The following is a 20,681-nucleotide window of genomic DNA, read 5'->3' on the forward strand; positions in this document are numbered from 1 at the left end:
TCAAAATGCACGACAATGCATATAAGAACCGCAATTAAGGGTTGCGATGGAGATTTGGCAAATAAAATATTTAGGCTAAATTGCACTTTTAGTCCCCCAACTATTGCCTTCCTGCGAAAATCGTCCCCAAACTTAAAAATTAGCAAAAAACGTAATCCAACTATACATGTCGTTGCACTTTTGGTCTGTTGTTTGCATTCCGTGAGAAGCTGATGTGGCTCCCTCACGCGTGTCTCACGCGACTTTCTTCAGAGAGTTTGTGACTGGACAAGTCACATGCTTCTCACGTGACTCTAAAGGGTTCCATGGTGAAGAAGACGATGGAGGAGGGAGATGACCATTTGAGCCTTTAAGAGTCACGTGATGAGCAGAAACACTAAAGCACCACAACACTTAGCCGACCGTGCGATAAGAAGATCCACTTAAGGGCATCCCTCATACTTGTAGAGACATTGGTTCAATTCACAAGCCTATAAATATATGTTTTATCATTCATTTACATAACATACTATTCATTACTTGTAGAGACATTGGTTCAATTCACAAGCCTATAAATATATGTTTTATCATTCATTTGCATAACATACTATTCATTACTTAGCATTTCCTGAGTTCTTCTTAACTCATGGATTCTCTCTTTACTCATACACTGACTTAAACATCAGAGTGACTTGAGAGGCCATCACCACCACTTTCGCAACTTATCCAAGGTCAAGCTCCACTAATAGCATCACTAAGAGGAACAGTCTAGAATCCATGAAGAACATTTAGGCGCGGTCTATGGGGAAATCGAAAACAATAGGACGTTACACATTCATATGTGTATTCCTCAACGTACAAAGATGAATCCAAGGACACAATTCAAAAGGAGAAGTACAACTTCCAAACCGAGCCTAAAGAGAGGAAAGCTCGAAGGCATTTTCCATTGAAAGGCTCAGCTGAAGTTACAAGCCCTTCACCAGGAGAATTCAATCTCTAGGAATTCCAAGAGGAGTCTTAGAACAATTTGACCTCAAGTCTTTCATAGAGAAGGCGACTCTAAAGAAGCATCTACAAAAATTTGAGTAACATATAGACTCAATGCAAATAACTTTAGGCCTTTAGCAGAAGAAGCAGACACGATAACTCGTTGGTTCTTTCTCTCGACCCTGAAGGGAGAAGCACAACAGTGGTTCAAATCTCTTCTAGATTTAATAATTGAGAATTGACTAATTTCATAAAACTTTTTCTAGATTAGTTCTAAAAGTTGTGCAAAGGAAAGAAAATTAGGATCTAGTTGTAACACCCCGATTTCCAGGTGTCACTTTAGTAACCAAAAATAAACTTTACGCGGAAAAACAGGTAATTTTAATTTTTTTTTTCTTTCCTTTAAATCAAAGCGATAAAGAAGTAGAGACAATACCCAACAACTAAACTAACCGATATACAAATATATATACATCTGTACAGCCTCGGCTGCACTCCATGTCACGCGAAGCCGCAGTGACTCCAAAGTAGTACGCCCGCAGGCAAATATACAAACCAGAACTGTGAGAAAAAGTATCAAAAATACAGTTATCCAAGAGAAAGTCGGCACTCAAAAATGGCCTGAAAGGAAGACCCCTATACTCCGACAGACTCTCTGTGATCCTCCTCAAAAGAACCACACAAAAAGCCACACATCGGAACCTACCCTGTCCCAAAAAGAAACTGACGATCAGAGCTCTACACAAAAATGTCGCTAATCCTAACCTACCCTCCCAGCTCAGCTCACCAATCATCCTCCTCCTCATCGCTGCTCGGCGAGTAGCTCTCCCCACTGCTCTCGGAGTCAGAGTCGGAATCCACCGTAATCATCTCGGTGTCCAAATCCATAACCTCCCTCCTCACTGTCCTGCGCACCGCCCTAGTCGAGCCGGTCTCCACATCCACCTCTCCTGTGAGAACATCCTCCTCCTCCACCCTCATCAAGGGGTCCACACGGTAGCCGTGCGGTGAAGAGAAAGATAAGAGACGTGAGACAGATGGGACAACAGACTCCCTCCTCGGCTGTACGAGCCTAGAGGACGACGCCACGTCGGTAGAAGCGATGGCAGTAGCCGGAGGTGGCACAACAGGTGTAGAAGCAGCAGCAGGCTCGATCTCCTCTGGGTCCTCCTCAACAGAAGGTGAAGTCGGAGGTGGTGCAGGTGGTGCATGTCCAGTGCCTGGTCCACAATGAACTGAGGGCGGCAAGTCAAAACTCAGCTCCATACGCCGTAACACTCCGCTCGTCAGGCGTCCTCGCTCATCCGTCCGGTCCTCCATGACCCTTCCCCTATACGTCGCCCGGTGACCAGCCACATCGATCACCCAAGCGGTGGGGGCATCCCTATCCAGCAACTCATATCTGATCCCCCCCGAGGGAGAGACCGTCGAGAACCAGTCGGCCATCGACATCTGGCAGCAGGCCGACCGCCCAAAGACAAACATACAAACAAAGCCAAGGCGCTAGGGTCAACTCACAGCAATAAGTACATATACACACAACATGTGACAGGGTATATATATATATATATATAAGTTGTTATATAAGCATATAAGTAATCCTAGCATGTTATGGCTCTAACATTGCTTCAATAAACAAACAGCACACAGTCTCAGTCAGCATGAATGTATGCGTGAAATGCACAATATGAATCCGGATTTGTGACGCGTTCCCGTTCGCCACAAGTGAAGCATTTTCACTATGGATGGACCATTCCCGTTATCCATCCTGGATGAAATCCATCCTGGATGAACCATTCCCGTTATTCATCCTTGGTGAACCATTCCCGTTATTCACCGAATGATGAACCATTCCCGTTATTCATCATTAATGCAAGGTGAACCATTCCCGTTATTCACCATGATATGCACAGGTGAACCATTCCCGTTATTCACCCGATTGAATGCAACGTGGTTAGCCAAACAACGAATCGCCCTTACCACGAAAGTGTCTAGCTCACAACCCAATCTCAACCAAACCCAATGAGTTAGTGTCGGTCAATACAACACAACTCGGAGTAAGTGTCGGTCAATACAACACAACTTCAACAAGAAAACACAAGGGTCTAGTGTCGGTCAATACAACACAGCCCAAACAACAAGAGCACTAGGTGTCGGTCAATACAACACGGCTCCACAACACTCCCCAAGAGTACTAAAGTACTCGGTGACTTCAATCATCACCATAGCTCACCTTAGTGGCTTTCCCCAATTCCGATAACTCTCAGCAAAGGTCGACTTTTCCCCGTCTTTCGTAAATATTTTCCCCTTCAGTTTTCCTATACTTAAACATTAATAAAAATGATTTCAATTCAGATTAGTCAGGTTATGAGTTTATTTCTCAAAATCTAGGTTTCCCAAGTCTTTAGTTTTTCAAAGCTCTATCATTCTAAGTTTTCAAAGATCAATCACCCAAAATACATCTCCCGGGGAAAGTCTAAGAATTCCAACATATGGCTAAGTCTCAAACCCCACATTTGGACTTGCCTAGGGTTGTTCATCCAACCCGAAATATCAAAGATCACCAGATCAATGAATCTCCACTCCGAAATTGCGTCAAAACGCTCAATCCAACAAAGCACAACATCACAACATCAGTTCATCAACATAATCAACATCAAAGTAAAGCATAAGTCGAATTGATCGACGCCTATCATGCATTCATAGCTAATATATATGTAAGTTGCCCTAACCTCGAGCTGTTCCAGCTTCGAAATCAAGGTTGTCCTCAAACAGTTGCTCTGAATATTCCAAAGTTCCTTCAACTGAACCTCGGAGAAAAACAAAGCAGAATTCAAACAAAATCGATTAGTTCGATCGCAAAACAATACATAAACGATAGACAAAGCATCAAAGCTTCAGAATACGACAAACGTGTACGAAAAGACAAGTTTTCGAAAACGAAAAACTCCCCTCCCCTTAGGAAAACCCACGGCCATAAGGAGAAAAGGGCTTCGGCTCTTTTTCTTCGATCAAATCAGTTTACAAGGTAGTTTTAGAGTAAAACTAAAGCAAAGAAACTGTCAGAACAATTTTCGGACAATCGGGCCGAAATACGACTACGCAGGGGCATTTTGGTCCAAAATAAAGGCTCAAAACTTCAAAGTTATCAGTTCTGAAAACAAATTTGACAGCAACGATCCTCATGACATCCGTGACAACAAATCCTAAAGGCACGAAGTCAGATTAAGTCTTTACGACAATAAAGTTTCGAAATGTGAGACAAAAAGAGTTTTGAGTCAATTTTTCAGATCCTGGACAAATGAATCGCAATCAGAGTTTACTGACAGAGGTTTTAGACTCAGGGAAACATAAGGAACATAACCCAAGCGAGAAATCAGAGAAATCGGACAATTTTAGAAAAAGCTCAAAACTTAGAGCACAGAAACGGCTTCAGAAACGCAACAGAAACAACAATCAGAGGCAGGATTCATGATAGTTACCTCGATACCTATAAGTAGGGACGAACTGCACGAAGATTGGTCAAGGTTTCGCGAAATCTCCTTCTCCCCCCAAGCTCTCCACAATCTCGGCCAAAATGGTGAAAATGAAGAGGATATTAGCTTTTTCGCCTATTTATAGGCGGGCGAAATCGCGGGAAAATGAAAATTTCGCGATTCCGATTTTTGCAGCACGATCACCGAGAAATTCTAAGAGAGATTCTGGCGTCAGAAATCCAGAACTCAAAACAAACATCTAAGATTTGGGAAAAACGATATCGAAAAACTCAAAAGCGGTGTCGGTTAATCTGCCCCGAAAAACTACTTTTTGCTGTGATGCTCAGACGACAAAACTTCCAACAGAAGAAAGATTGGAAATGTCGAAACAAGTCTGGCAACGCGGACGGAATCTTCGTTAGAAGTCCCGAATAGAAAAAGTCTTCATCCATTGCTCGAAAATAGGGTTTCGAAGCAAGGAAATTAGCATCGGCGGACATCCGAAAAGTGAAACCTATCGTGCGTACAGTCCAGAGTTCCGAAATGAAACGCTGGTCGATGGAAAAATAAAGAGAATCTTTAAATTTTCCGAGAGTTCGAAATCTCACTCAAAACGTTGCTTTAAGAGCGAAATAGCCTATTCTGGACACGCTCGCCATAAGGCAGGTGTGCAGACGACTCGCACTAACTCCGAAAACAACTACGCAACATCCCTCAAGCAATTCCTGAACTTTCTTCTTCATTAATCTTCCTCAAATATCAAACTCCTGTCACGCTTACACTGATCCTACGCGTGAGTCGGAAACTAGCTTGTTCTGAAAATTCAGGTCTTACAATACTCCCCTCCAAAAAGAAAGTTTCGACCTCGAAACTCAGAGTTCAGCAAAAAGTCCGGGGTACAATTCCTTAATCTTATCTTCCAATTCCCATGTAGCATCTCCCGTATCCTTGTTCCATATCACTTTTACCAACGAAATCTGCTTTCCCCTCAGCTGTTTCACTCTCCTATCCCCAATACTCACTGGCGGTGCCTCAAAGGTCAAATCATCCTTCAGTTCAACGTTGTCTGGCACGATCACATGAGTCGGGTCTGGAATGTACTTCCTCAACTGTGACACATGAAATACATCATGAATGTTGGAAAGAAATGGCGGTAGTGCAATCTGATATGCAACTGGTCCAACACGTCGAGTGATTTGATAAGGCCCAATAAACTTTGGCGCAAGCTTCCTTGACTTAATAGCTCGTCCAACTCCCGTAGTCTGAGTAACTCGTAGAAACACATGGTCACCTTCCTCAAACTCTAGGGTTCTACGTCTCTGATCAGCATAGCTCTTCTGTCTGCTCTGTGAAGCTCTCATCTGTTCTCTGATCTGCTTAACCTTCTCAGTCGTCTGTTGCAGCATTTCTGGCCCAATCAACAAACTCTCCCCATCTTGATACCAACACAAAGGTGTCCTACACTTCCGACCATACAAAGCTTCATACGGTGCCATCCCAATGCTCGCATGGAAACTATTGTTGTAGGTGAATTCAACCAATGGCAGAAGATCATCCCAGCTTCCTCTGTTATCTAGCACACAAGCCCGTAGTAGATCCTCTAGCGACTGAATAGTTCTCTCTGTTTGCCCATCCGTTTGTGGATGATACGCCGAACTCAACCTCAGCTTGGTTCCTAACGCATCATGAAGAGCTCCCCAAAAGTGCGAAGTAAACTTTGGATCCCGATCAGACACAATACTTGTCGGAACTCCATGTAGTCTCACAATCTCCGCCACATAGATCTCAGCCAACTTCTCCACATTGTAGGTAGTTCTCACTGGTAGAAAATGCGCTGACTTGGTCAAACGATCCACAATCACCCAAATCGAATCGTGTCTCTTCTGTGTTCTTGGCAAAGCCACCACAAAATCCATGGATATACTATCCCATTTCCATTCTGGCACGTCTAAGCTCTGTAGCATACCAGCAGGTCTTTGATGCTCTACCTTGGCCTTCTGACAAGTCAAACATGCAGCTACATACTCGGCCACTTGTTTCTTCATTCCTGGCCACCAGAAATTCAGCTTCAAATCTTGATACATCTTGGTCATTCCCGGATGAATACTCCATTTGCTCTTGTGCCCTTCATCCATGATCAGCCTTCTCAATTCTGGATTGTTGGGTACACAAACTCTGTCTTTGCATCTTAAAATATCATCCGTTCCGATCTTGAATTCCGGGTCTTTCCCTTGAATCACTAAGTTCCTCTTCTCCAGCAGAAACTCATCTTGCAGTTGTTGCTCTCTAATCTCTTCCATCAGTCCACTGGCAATTCTGATCATACCGAACTTCAACTTTCCCTCAGACGGTGTCACCCCTAAACTCATATCTCGAAATTGTTCCAGTAACTCCAGCTCTTTAACCATCATTGACGAAACATGCATCTTTCTGCTCAAAGCATCAGCAACTACATTCGCCTTCCCAGGATGATATTGCAACGTAAACTCATAGTCTTTGATGAACTCCATCCATCTTCGTTGCCTCATGTTCAACTCCTTCTGATCAAACAAGTATTTAAGGCTCTTGTGATCGCTAAATATCGTGAAAGTACAACCATAGAGGTAATGTCTCCAGATTTTCAGCGAAAACACAATGGCAGCTAACTCCAAATCATGAGTCGGATAGTTCTTCTCATGAGTCTTCAACTGTCTCGAAGCATAAGCCACCACTTTTCGATGTTGCATCAACACACATCCCAAGCCTTGATACGAAGCATCACAATAAACCTCATAAGGTTCCTCCGGTTGCGGCAAAATAAGCACAGGTGCCGTCGTCAAACATTCCTTCAGAGTCTGAAAACTTGCTTCACACGCCTCTGTCCATGCAAAAGGTTGATCCTTCCTCGTCAGTTGAGTCAAAGGTCCAACAATCTTAGCAAATCCCTCAATGAAGCGTCTATAGTATCCAGCCAAACCCACAAAACTTCTGATCTCCGTCACTGTCTTCGGTTGCTCCCAAGCCAAAACAGTCTCTACTTTCGCCGGATCCACAGCTATGCCTTCCTTTGAGATAACGTGGCCTAAGAAATTGACTTCCTTCAGCCAGAATTCACACTTGGAAGGGTTCGCATACAGCTTCTTTTCTCTCAACACTTGTAGAACTTGGCGCAAATGTCCTTCATGTTCCGTTGCATCCTTCGAGTATATCAGTATATCATCAATAAACACCACCACAAACCGATCTAGGAATTCATGAAAGATGCGGTTCATGTAATCCATGAAGACAGCAGGTGCATTTGTCACTCCAAACGGCATCACTAGGTACTCGTAGTGTCCGTAGCGTGTTCTGAATGCAGTCTTCGGTATATCCTCAGTCTTCACTCTGATCTGATGATAGCCTGATTTCAAATCTATCTTCGAAAATACAGCAGCCCCTCGTAATTGATCCATCAAATCATCTATCCTCGGCAACGGGTATCTGTTCTTGATCGTCGCCTTGTTCAGTTGTCGATAGTCCACACACAACCTCGACCTTCCGTCTTTCTTCTTAACTAACAACACCGGCGCTCCCCACGGTGAAACACTTGGTCGAATGAATCCTTTTGCCGAAAGATCCTCCAACTGAGATTTCAACTCCGCTAACTCCGCAGGTGCCATACGGTAAGGTGCAATCGAAATCGGTCCAGTTCCGGGTACAATGTCGATCACAAACTCCACATCGCGTACAGGCGTCAGTCCAGGTACATCTCCAGGAAAAACATCCGCAAAATCTCGAACCACCGGAATACCTTGAATATCCGATTCCTTCTTCCCCTCCCGACTTAGCAATGAAAAGTACTTCTGAGTGCCCTCGCTCAACGACGCACTAATGTGGTTAATAGAAAGGTACTCGAAAAGATCCGAGTCTGGGAACACCACTTTCTTTCGACTACAGTCCAAAAGACAATGGTAGTGGGATAACCAATCCATCCCTAGGATTACATCTAGGTTTTTAAGGGGTAGACATACTAGGTTGGCATGAAAAGTTCTATCTTTATATACTACTGAACAGTGCATGCATGCGGCATTAGCAATTAGAGTCCTAGCAGGTGTAGTTACCATAAGATCAAAACTCAAAGTAGTAATAGGCAGATGTAGTCTTGATACGCAATCCTTAGAGATAAATGAATGAGTTGCACCAGAATCAAAGAGTACAGTTAGAAGATTACCGTCAATTTCACATTCCCCTCTGATCAACCCATCAGCTCCTTCAGCTTCTTCTCCATCCATTGTATACACTCTTCCCTTAGCCACTGGGCGCTTCCCACTAACAGCATTCACAGACGGTTCAACCTTCGGTGCCTTGCATTCCGTAGCCAGATGCCCAGATTTGTTGCAATTGTAGCATCTTGGTGGCCTCGTGCAATTGTTTGCATAGTGTCCCGTTCCTCCACAACGGAAACAAGTCACTTCACGATTTTGGGGACGGCTTCCCGACCCTCCAGAAGTAGCAGCACCAGTCATCGGCTTGTAAGATCCCGGGGTAAACCCTCTCCCCGCAGGACGTTGATATGGCTTCCTCGCCTGAAACCTCCCTTTTCCCTGAAAACTCTGTGGTGTCGACCTCACCGGTCCTCCTGTTCCAGCCCTGTTGTATCTCCGATTCTTCATCAATTCCACCTCAGTTGCCTTCTCAACCAATGCCTGGAATCTCATGATCCCCAACGGTCTCACCGAATCTTCAATATCGGGCCTCAATCCCCTCACAAATCTCTTGCACATGTAGGGTTCATCAACTTGATCACGGAAAAACCGAAAGTACTTTGCCAGAGACTCTAACTTGGCAGCATACTCCGGAATGGTCATGCTTCCTTGTTTCAGAGTCAGAAACTGTGATTCACGCTCGTCACGAGCACTGTCTGGGAAATACTTCTCGAGAAAAGCAGTTCGAAAAGAATTCCAGTTCACCTCCACATGATTGGCCTCCATCATTCCTCTGGCGCCTCTCCACCAGTATTCAGCATCTCCAATCAACAGATAGGTTGCCAGCCCCACCTTGGCTCCCTCAGCAGTCTGTAACACTCCAAAGATCTTCTCAATCTCCTCTATCCAGAGTTCCGCTTTGTCCGGGTCAGTACCTCCCGAAAACTTAGGCGGATCCTGTCTCCTGAAGTCATTCAACCCTCTGTTCTGATCCAGGGTCGCCTCCCTCTGACGCTGGTGTTGATCACGCGCTTCCTCCGCAGCACGTCTCAAAGCATTGTCATTCGCTTGGTTAGTCATTGCCTGGGCCATAGTGGCCATCATCTCTGCTAGCTGATTCGTGTTCACCATCGTCTGTTACCCCCAAGAAAACTATTAGTCCTACTCGTAGAATAGCACCAAACTATAACATATGGTTAAACAACCATGCAATCAATTAGAACGAAAAATCGTCCTGCAGACAATCAATTTTCACTCTTTGCAGAGTCACACAACCTAGCACAGAAGACCTATTCCCCAAAGACTCCCAAAAGACTCGACTAAGCTCTGATACCACAATGTAACACCCCGATTTCCAGGTGTCACTTTAGTAACCAAAAATAAACTTTACGCGGAAAAACAGGTAATTTTAATTTTTTTTTTCTTTCCTTTAAATCAAAGCGATAAAGAAGTAGAGACAATACCCAACAACTAAACTAACCGATATACAAATATATATACATCTGTACAGCCTCGGCTGCACTCCATGTCACGCGAAGCCGCAGTGACTCCAAAGTAGTACGCCCGCAGGCAAATATACAAACCAGAACTGTGAGAAAAAGTATCAAAAATACAGTTATCCAAGAGAAAGTCGGCACTCAAAAATGGCCTGAAAGGAAGACCCCTATACTCCGACAGACTCTCTGTGATCCTCCTCAAAAGAACCACACAAAAAGCCACACATCGGAACCTACCCTGTCCCAAAAAGAAACTGACGATCAGAGCTCTACACAAAAATGTCGCTAATCCTAACCTACCCTCCCAGCTCAGCTCACCAATCATCCTCCTCCTCATCGCTGCTCGGCGAGTAGCTCTCCCCACTGCTCTCGGAGTCAGAGTCGGAATCCACCGTAATCATCTCGGTGTCCAAATCCATAACCTCCCTCCTCACTGTCCTGCGCACCGCCCTAGTCGAGCCGGTCTCCACATCCACCTCTCCTGTGAGAACATCCTCCTCCTCCACCCTCATCAAGGGGTCCACACGGTAGCCGTGCGGTGAAGAGAAAGATAAGAGACGTGAGACAGATGGGACAACAGACTCCCTCCTCGGCTGTACGAGCCTAGAGGACGACGCCACGTCGGTAGAAGCGATGGCAGTAGCCGGAGGTGGCACAACAGGTGTAGAAGCAGCAGCAGGCTCGATCTCCTCTGGGTCCTCCTCAACAGAAGGTGAAGTCGGAGGTGGTGCAGGTGGTGCATGTCCAGTGCCTGGTCCACAATGAACTGAGGGCGGCAAGTCAAAACTCAGCTCCATACGCCGTAACACTCCGCTCGTCAGGCGTCCTCGCTCATCCGTCCGGTCCTCCATGACCCTTCCCCTATACGTCGCCCGGTGACCAGCCACATCGATCACCCAAGCGGTGGGGGCATCCCTATCCAGCAACTCATATCTGATCCCCCCCGAGGGAGAGACCGTCGAGAACCAGTCGGCCATCGACATCTGGCAGCAGGCCGACCGCCCAAAGACAAACATACAAACAAAGCCAAGGCGCTAGGGTCAACTCACAGCAATAAGTACATATACACACAACATGTGACAGGGTATATATATATATATATATAAGTTGTTATATAAGCATATAAGTAATCCTAGCATGTTATGGCTCTAACATTGCTTCAATAAACAAACAGCACACAGTCTCAGTCAGCATGAATGTATGCGTGAAATGCACAATATGAATCCGGATTTGTGACGCGTTCCCGTTCGCCACAAGTGAAGCATTTTCACTATGGATGGACCATTCCCGTTATCCATCCTGGATGAAATCCATCCTGGATGAACCATTCCCGTTATTCATCCTTGGTGAACCATTCCCGTTATTCACCGAATGATGAACCATTCCCGTTATTCATCATTAATGCAAGGTGAACCATTCCCGTTATTCACCATGATATGCACAGGTGAACCATTCCCGTTATTCACCCGATTGAATGCAACGTGGTTAGCCAAACAACGAATCGCCCTTACCACGAAAGTGTCTAGCTCACAACCCAATCTCAACCAAACCCAATGAGTTAGTGTCGGTCAATACAACACAACTCGGAGTAAGTGTCGGTCAATACAACACAACTTCAACAAGAAAACACAAGGGTCTAGTGTCGGTCAATACAACACAGCCCAAACAACAAGAGCACTAGGTGTCGGTCAATACAACACGGCTCCACAACACTCCCCAAGAGTACTAAAGTACTCGGTGACTTCAATCATCACCATAGCTCACCTTAGTGGCTTTCCCCAATTCCGATAACTCTCAGCAAAGGTCGACTTTTCCCCGTCTTTCGTAAATATTTTCCCCTTCAGTTTTCCTATACTTAAACATTAATAAAAATGATTTCAATTCAGATTAGTCAGGTTATGAGTTTATTTCTCAAAATCTAGGTTTCCCAAGTCTTTAGTTTTTCAAAGCTCTATCATTCTAAGTTTTCAAAGATCAATCACCCAAAATACATCTCCCGGGGAAAGTCTAAGAATTCCAACATATGGCTAAGTCTCAAACCCCACATTTGGACTTGCCTAGGGTTGTTCATCCAACCCGAAATATCAAAGATCACCAGATCAATGAATCTCCACTCCGAAATTGCGTCAAAACGCTCAATCCAACAAAGCACAACATCACAACATCAGTTCATCAACATAATCAACATCAAAGTAAAGCATAAGTCGAATTGATCGACGCCTATCATGCATTCATAGCTAATATATATGTAAGTTGCCCTAACCTCGAGCTGTTCCAGCTTCGAAATCAAGGTTGTCCTCAAACAGTTGCTCTGAATATTCCAAAGTTCCTTCAACTGAACCTCGGAGAAAAACAAAGCAGAATTCAAACAAAATCGATTAGTTCGATCGCAAAACAATACATAAACGATAGACAAAGCATCAAAGCTTCAGAATACGACAAACGTGTACGAAAAGACAAGTTTTCGAAAACGAAAAACTCCCCTCCCCTTAGGAAAACCCACGGCCATAAGGAGAAAAGGGCTTCGGCTCTTTTTCTTCGATCAAATCAGTTTACAAGGTAGTTTTAGAGTAAAACTAAAGCAAAGAAACTGTCAGAACAATTTTCGGACAATCGGGCCGAAATACGACTACGCAGGGGCATTTTGGTCCAAAATAAAGGCTCAAAACTTCAAAGTTATCAGTTCTGAAAACAAATTTGACAGCAACGATCCTCATGACATCCGTGACAACAAATCCTAAAGGCACGAAGTCAGATTAAGTCTTTACGACAATAAAGTTTCGAAATGTGAGACAAAAAGAGTTTTGAGTCAATTTTTCAGATCCTGGACAAATGAATCGCAATCAGAGTTTACTGACAGAGGTTTTAGACTCAGGGAAACATAAGGAACATAACCCAAGCGAGAAATCAGAGAAATCGGACAATTTTAGAAAAAGCTCAAAACTTAGAGCACAGAAACGGCTTCAGAAACGCAACAGAAACAACAATCAGAGGCAGGATTCATGATAGTTACCTCGATACCTATAAGTAGGGACGAACTGCACGAAGATTGGTCAAGGTTTCGCGAAATCTCCTTCTCCCCCCAAGCTCTCCACAATCTCGGCCAAAATGGTGAAAATGAAGAGGATATTAGCTTTTTCGCCTATTTATAGGCGGGCGAAATCGCGGGAAAATGAAAATTTCGCGATTCCGATTTTTGCAGCACGATCACCGAGAAATTCTAAGAGAGATTCTGGCGTCAGAAATCCAGAACTCAAAACAAACATCTAAGATTTGGGAAAAACGATATCGAAAAACTCAAAAGCGGTGTCGGTTAATCTGCCCCGAAAAACTACTTTTTGCTGTGATGCTCAGACGACAAAACTTCCAACAGAAGAAAGATTGGAAATGTCGAAACAAGTCTGGCAACGCGGACGGAATCTTCGTTAGAAGTCCCGAATAGAAAAAGTCTTCATCCATTGCTCGAAAATAGGGTTTCGAAGCAAGGAAATTAGCATCGGCGGACATCCGAAAAGTGAAACCTATCGTGCGTACAGTCCAGAGTTCCGAAATGAAACGCTGGTCGATGGAAAAATAAAGAGAATCTTTAAATTTTCCGAGAGTTCGAAATCTCACTCAAAACGTTGCTTTAAGAGCGAAATAGCCTATTCTGGACACGCTCGCCATAAGGCAGGTGTGCAGACGACTCGCACTAACTCCGAAAACAACTACGCAACATCCCTCAAGCAATTCCTGAACTTTCTTCTTCATTAATCTTCCTCAAATATCAAACTCCTGTCACGCTTACACTGATCCTACGCGTGAGTCGGAAACTAGCTTGTTCTGAAAATTCAGGTCTTACACTAGTCAAAACCAGAAGAAACACAACTCATCACGTGAAGCAAAGGAGCGATGAGTCATTATGGGATTTCCTCTTGTGTTTCCATAAAGACAACAATAGTGATTATAAAATATTGTGGTCAAATCATTATTGTAAGTATATAGTATTATGGTCATAATTTTTATTAATTAAATTACTATTAAGATTAAATTTTTATAAAATATAATATATTGAATAATTAAAGGTGATATATTTATATTTTAAAAAAACATATTGCTTTCTAAGGAGATTAATTTTTCTATATTATTTAGGTAACATCATTGGAGCCATTTTTTATTTTTATAAAAGTATTTAAAAAAAAACTTTTTTATTACATCGGAAAACAATAAAAATGCTTTTGGTTATTGATTTATACACTTGAATTTAAAATGATCTCTAAAACAACGCATAGATTTTGGTCCCTTAGAAAATTTGTTTGATTTAAATCAAATTAAAATTTTCAGCAACCAAAAAATATGTGTTTTTTGTTTCAGAGACTATTTTAGATTCAGATGTATAAGTTACGAAACAAATATATTTAACCTATATATATATATTTGGGTTAAATATATTTATATATTTGAAACATACCTGATTATATATATTATCAATTTAAGGGTTGGCAAGGCTTATTGCTTTTTGCCTGGGCTTGGGATGACTGTAATTTCTTGTTGTACCTTTTGTCATCTAATCTACATGAGATGATTGTTTTCATGATTTTTCTTTTTCATTAATATAGACTATTTGTTCTAAATATATATATATATATATATATATATATATATATATTATCAATTTAATGGAATCTTTGACTCTGTGGATTATCACCAAATCCGAGGGCTCTTCACTCAATTTGGAAGGGTGCTCAACGTTTTCGTTCAGAGGCAAAGGAAGCTTAGGAGATTTTTCCGGTTTGGGTTTGTGAGGTTTACCTCGATGGAAGTTGCGACTCAGGCGATTACCTTTCTCAATGGTTTCCGTTTGGGTGGGTCAACTCTGTTGGTGGCGGTGGCGAAATTTCCGCGGGTTGCTGCTTCTGGTTTGGGTGAGGATGCGAAGAGAGTTCAGGGAGCGGCAGTGCTCGATGGGATCTCTAAGACCACCAGGGAAGCCAAGGATTGCAGAACTTTCTCTGAGGATGAAGACAACATGCTTGTTGGGCTACCTAGGGATGGCTCACCGTCTTGTTGCTTCCATCCCTTTGTGCTCTTCCCTGAAATTTCTTCTTGCAGGGTTGATGATGTTCTGGAGCTTGAAGAGGGTATGGCGCTGTCTTGCGACGATCCAAGCCATGAAGATTTGAGAGCCTCAAGCCGTATCTGTGTTGATTCTTCTGATATGGGGGTTTCCCACGGTTCTGGTTGCTTTCCTTTAGCCCAGGATCAAGTGAAATTTCCTAAGCCCAGGGGAAGACCTAGGAAAGTTGAGAAAGGAGGAATCAAGAAGAAGGAGAAGATGCAGCTGAAGAATTGGACAAGCGGGACTACGAGAGCAGAAGATGCGGCTGAAGTTGCAGAACCGTTTGGGAAGGAGCTTATGGTGTTGCCGCCAGAGCTGTCAGAGCCTTACGGCATCTTGACTAGGGCGCGGAGCGCAGTCTTGATGGGTAAGCGCCTAGGTATGACGTTCGATTGCACGGATGGTGTTGCCGAGTACCAGATTGCAGCTCGGATCCGTGCGCGCGCGCGTTAGCCTTCTTAGGTCTGTACATGGAGAGCTTTTGGGAGTTGGTTTTGGTTTTTTGGTTGTCCCTGGTTTTTAGGCTTTTTTGTTGGTCTTGGTTGCTTTTACAGGTTTGGTTGGTGCTTTGGGCGGGTGGGGTTGTTGCGGGCTTGACTATTTTTTGGTCCCTTTTGAGGAGGTTGTATATCCTTGACATTTCCTTATCAATCAATTTATATTTTGCTTTTTCGAAAAATATTATCAATTTAATTGGTCATAGAATTAGTTATGAGATAAGGTAAAAATATTAACTCATTTAATTATATCATATGAGATTGAATATATTAAAATTTATATGGATACGACCAAATAATTTATTTATTTTAATGATTAAATGGAATTAATTAAAAATATAATATTGCACTTATTATTGTGACCAAAAAATTATAAAATTAAAACATAGATTTATAAAATAATTAATTTACACATGCATCCAAACATCCATTAGGGGTTAATGATTGAATCAATAAAGTTAAATAGAATTCATTCATTTAATGATCTTTGATAATATTAGATAACAAAATTATTTTGATTTAATTCTTTTTTTGTGCATCAGAAAATTATTTTGATCTAATTCTATTTACTCATTACTTTAAATAAACTAATATTAAATGTGATCAAATTCATTAGTTAAAAGTTTGAATTCTTATCTCAAGGATTTGGTAAGTTTTTTAGTGACATGGGATTTGGAAAGTTTGATCAAAATTAATATAAAAAATATCTAAAAGTAAATGCCTTAAGAATCGAGCTGTTACCTTTATTCTGATTGAGAACTACTATAAATTCACTCTTGTTGAACTTGAAATTATCAAATTAACCAAGAAGCGAAACCAAAAAATCGAATACAATGTCTAAGATCCTCTCATCCTTTGTGGTAGCTTTTATTCTATTTGTTGCATCTTTCGAAGCTGCCAACAACGTGGTGGATATCAGTGAGCTTTGCAAGACAACTAGAAATCCTTCATTTTGTTCAACCTTGTTAGCCTTGGTCAGTACACAATTAACGTGGTTCGTGCCAACATGACCAACACAATTACTTTAGTCAAACCTTTGATTGCAAAAAGTGGTGATCCAAAGGCAAAAGCCCATTACAATGATTGCTTGGAAAATTTTGATTATGAAGACGGTGCTATCGGTGATATTGATGACACTCAACAAGATTTGAAGAAGGGAGATTACGCTAGTATGAGTTTCGCTGCGAGTGCTTTTTTACATAAAGTTGATGATTGTATTTCAGGAGAGAATCTGGGTGAGCGTTTTCCTGATCCCTCCCCGCTTCCAAAATATGGTGGAGTTATGGAGGATGTTATCTCAATTATTCTTGTCATATCAAATAAGTTGAGAGGTGCTTGATTAGATGATGTCCTTTAATATTTGGATGAAGTTGCAAATGAGTTAGAATTAAATATTAGTTAATTTTGAAGAAATAATGTGATTATATTAGTTATCTTTTTAATTTTTTTTACAACGAAAATATTGTTAAGTTCAAATGCATCAAATCATTTTAAAATCTAATTTTGATGAATAACAATTATTATCTAGAAGCTCTTTAATGAAAATTAAGCTTCTTATTTAATCTGAACTCCGGGGTATATCTATTTGAACAAAGTACTTCAACGAAAAATCATTTATAAAGGAAAAAGATTCACATTTCGTAAGACCGTCTAGCACGCTTATATTACAAGTCAAGGCACATTTGCTCCTGGCCGTCCAATGCCAGCTCATCCTTCAGAAAGATTGAAGACAAAATTCTAGGCGCCAAAAGACCTAATCAGAACGCAACCATTTGTTAAGGATTCAAAAAGAGATCACGTGAAGATCTTCTCTCTCCTTAAGGTGTGTTGACCAATGGAGGAAAAGGACAAGCGTCAACATCAAATTTCCTTATTGTCTCTTTTCTGAAGTGTAGCTCAAGTCTATTGCCACCTATTAGCTGACAAACATCTCCTTTTCAGCTAAAAGATAGACTTGTACAGTAGCATGCATTTAATGCATCTACCAACCAAAGCCATTTGAATCAATGAACATATTTCATCTCTCAACGGCTAGAACAACGGTTGGATTTATCTCACAACGGCTACAACCCTAGCAAGAGAGTATATAAGGCAAAAGCTGAAGATTGATGAATAAGAGAATCAACATTGAAAGAACAAGAGTTCAAAGCATTAAGTACTACATTCTTCAAAGCATTTAAAGCTTCAAAAGCTCAAGGCAGAAACTTACTCAAGTGTCAAACTTACTTACCATTTCCGCAAAGTAAAAGAGAGAACCAACAACCTTAAAGAGTTGAATCTCTTCATTAAATTCTCTCTTAGTTTTAGAACTCTTGAGTGATCCAAAGTCAAATCTGTTTCAAAACACTTAGAGTTCCAGTGCCATAAATTCTCTACCATTACTCTTGTACGAAGAGAAACCTTGTAGAGTTAATCGATCTTGAAAAGATTGTAGGAGAAGTCCTGTACAATACTTGTAGGAGGAGTCCTGTACAATACTTGGAGAAGTCCGTGAGAATACTTGTGGGAGAAGTCCTTGAGAATACTTGTATTGGAGAAGTCCTTGAAACTTGCTAGTGGAAATCTTGGGAGTGACCAAGTACTGAACGTAGCCCAATCGTGTAGGGTGAACCAGTATAAATCTGTGTGTGCTGATCGTCTGCTAAACTCTGTTTATTATTCCGCTACACTAAACCGTTTACGAAAAACTTTTAAGAACTAATATTCTTTTCGAAAACCAAAGTTTTAAAAGTGATTTAAAAGTACACAATTCAAACCCTCCCTTTCTTGTGTTATTTACTTGCATCTCAATTGACATCAGAGCTTAGTCTCTAGAACTAACATCTTAACATGTGTAGAGTAAAGATCCATGGCAGAAGATCTAGCTATCTGTTGGTCAATCTGCAAGTGCACAGATATCTCCAGGTTTTAAATCATCGAACCACAGGGAATTGGTGTGGCAATTCAGTTTAAGAGTCAAGTTCAAGGTTAAAAAGCGAGTAAAATTCAGTTTTAAATGTTGATTGATTGTTGTGATACTTAATTAGAAAGCTAACAAAGAAAAGTGTGTGATAATCAATGGTGAGAATGCCTTGGGTTCTTGCTTGACTAATTCAGTTCTAATCAACCTATTCTATCCACAAAACTCTGAGTCTCTCCTTGATGTTCTAGCCTAATCAATCATCTATCGATGCCTCGCATAGACAATCCTCTCAAGCCAAAAGATAGGCACAATTCCTTGATAACCTAAACATTTGCTAAAGGCATTAAGCATGAAATTCAGGCCAACAAACCCCAACCCTTCCTCTATTCCTAGTAGCAAGTATAGAAGAGGTAATCCCACAACAAGTCCCTAATCTATAACAAACTTTCGTTCTATTATAGAAAAGCATAAAGCTAGCACATGTTCTAACTTGAAACATAAAGCATGGATATGAGATTCAAGGGTTTACTCAGAGGATTCATGAATAGAAATAGGAATTAAGATTAAAACATCATAAGGCTTACAAAGAACCCAAAGCAAAAGGGGTTTAGCCAAACATGGCTATGAAACCCATACAAGAAGAAAAAGATGAAACCTGAAACATAGGGCTTAGAGAAAGCTCCTCAAGCTCCAGAACTCAAACCCTCTCTTCTAACTTATGAAAATATGATAAAATGACAAAAGGTTCAAAAGAAATGACAAAAAGCCTATTTATAGGCAAACAGGTCGAGTCTGGGCGCTCAGGCGCCAATTAAGCACGCCTGAGCGCCAATTCCAAGCTGAAAACATGCTCTCTGGAAGGCAATTGGCGCTCAAGCGCTCAACAGGAGCGCTCAGGCGCCAATTCCTTTCTAGCATCATGTAAACATCGATCCAATTGGCGCTCAGGCGCTCAACACGAGCGCCTGAGCGCTCTCTACATGCTAGGAAGCCTCTTGACCTTCTTCTTAACTCCCCTTTAAGCCTCCCTTCAATTTTCCAAGCCTTTTGACCTTCTTTCTTCATCAATTTTCAGACCTAGCTGCTTGGGAACAAAGTAAGGAAAATATCTAGGATTTCCAAGAGTTTATTAGCACAAAAGACCCTCAATTCAAGTAGAAAAGATATGCAAGTCCTAAACTTACTTAAAATGCAAGAAAGGTCCCTATAAAACTATGAAATTACCAAAACAAAGTAGAAACACAAATAAAGATAAAAATGCATGAGAATGCATGAAACACTACATGAGACTCAACAAAAATACTCAAAACAAACTAAGAAATGACCCTAAAAACACTACTAAACTAGGGTCATCACACCACTATACTCAACGACAGCTCGCCCTCGAGCGTAAAAAACACTCGCCTGCCCTCAAGCGCAAGAAATGCTCCCAACACAAGTGCTCAACAGGGACTACTTATCACAAAACCGGGGGATTTAGCAACCACAACTGGTTCCAAAAGAAAGACACAACAATCCACTTCATGCAACTTTTAGATAAAGGAGAGTGTAGAGTCCATCATGAGAAGCATATAGATCTAAAATTCCTAGGACGAGATACATATTTAGTGCACTGAGCACACAAGTAGTTCATAGGTTCTGGATATCATTCACTCAAGAGCAACAAAGATCAAACATGCACAAATTCAATGAGACTTCAAAGGATTGAAATGTTGGCTTGGTGAAGTACAAGGTGGTTGGTCCCTAAAGAAAACTAAGGCTTTAAAGCACATTGAGTGTGGTCAAATTAGTAACCCCGGAGCTTCAACATCAAACATCATTAGCACAAATCTCTTGACCCCTTTTTCAAGTTTCTTTTCTTCTTCTTTTCTCTTTTTTTTGACACTCCAACTTTGATAAGGAGTTCTTTTTTCTTTTTCTTTTTCTTTTTTTTTAAACTTGGGGCAAGAGACATTTCAAACTTTATTTTGCTCCAAAACAATTTAAAGACCATCACTCCCCAAAATCCAACTTATCATCCATCCCAATCATTTAGCTAACAAAGAAATCTTCAATAGGCTCAAATGGGACAACTAGGGACAAA

At 41.6% G+C, this 20,681-nt stretch overlaps 1 protein-coding gene across 1 annotated transcript; it reads left to right on the plus strand.

Annotated features, from left to right (window-relative positions):
• The first annotated feature begins 16,702 nt into the window (after positions 1 to 16,702).
• LOC130736526 (uncharacterized) lies at positions 16,703 to 17,035 on the plus strand. Its single transcript, XM_057588348.1, has one exon. The coding sequence runs from the start codon at positions 16,703 to 16,705 to the stop codon at positions 17,033 to 17,035; it is 333 nt and encodes a 110-aa protein (XP_057444331.1).
• The last annotated feature ends 3,646 nt before the right edge of the window (positions 17,036 to 20,681 follow it).

This window comes from Lotus japonicus, chromosome 2 (assembly GCF_012489685.1).
Source record: "Lotus japonicus ecotype B-129 chromosome 2, LjGifu_v1.2".
NCBI lineage: Eukaryota > Viridiplantae > Streptophyta > Magnoliopsida > Fabales > Fabaceae > Lotus > Lotus japonicus.

Bases quoted from the DNA above. Each gene is read 5' to 3' on its own strand.
- LOC130736526 (XM_057588348.1), top strand. From the start codon at position 16,703: ATGACCAACACAATTACTTTAGTCAAACCTTTGATTGCAAAAAGTGGT.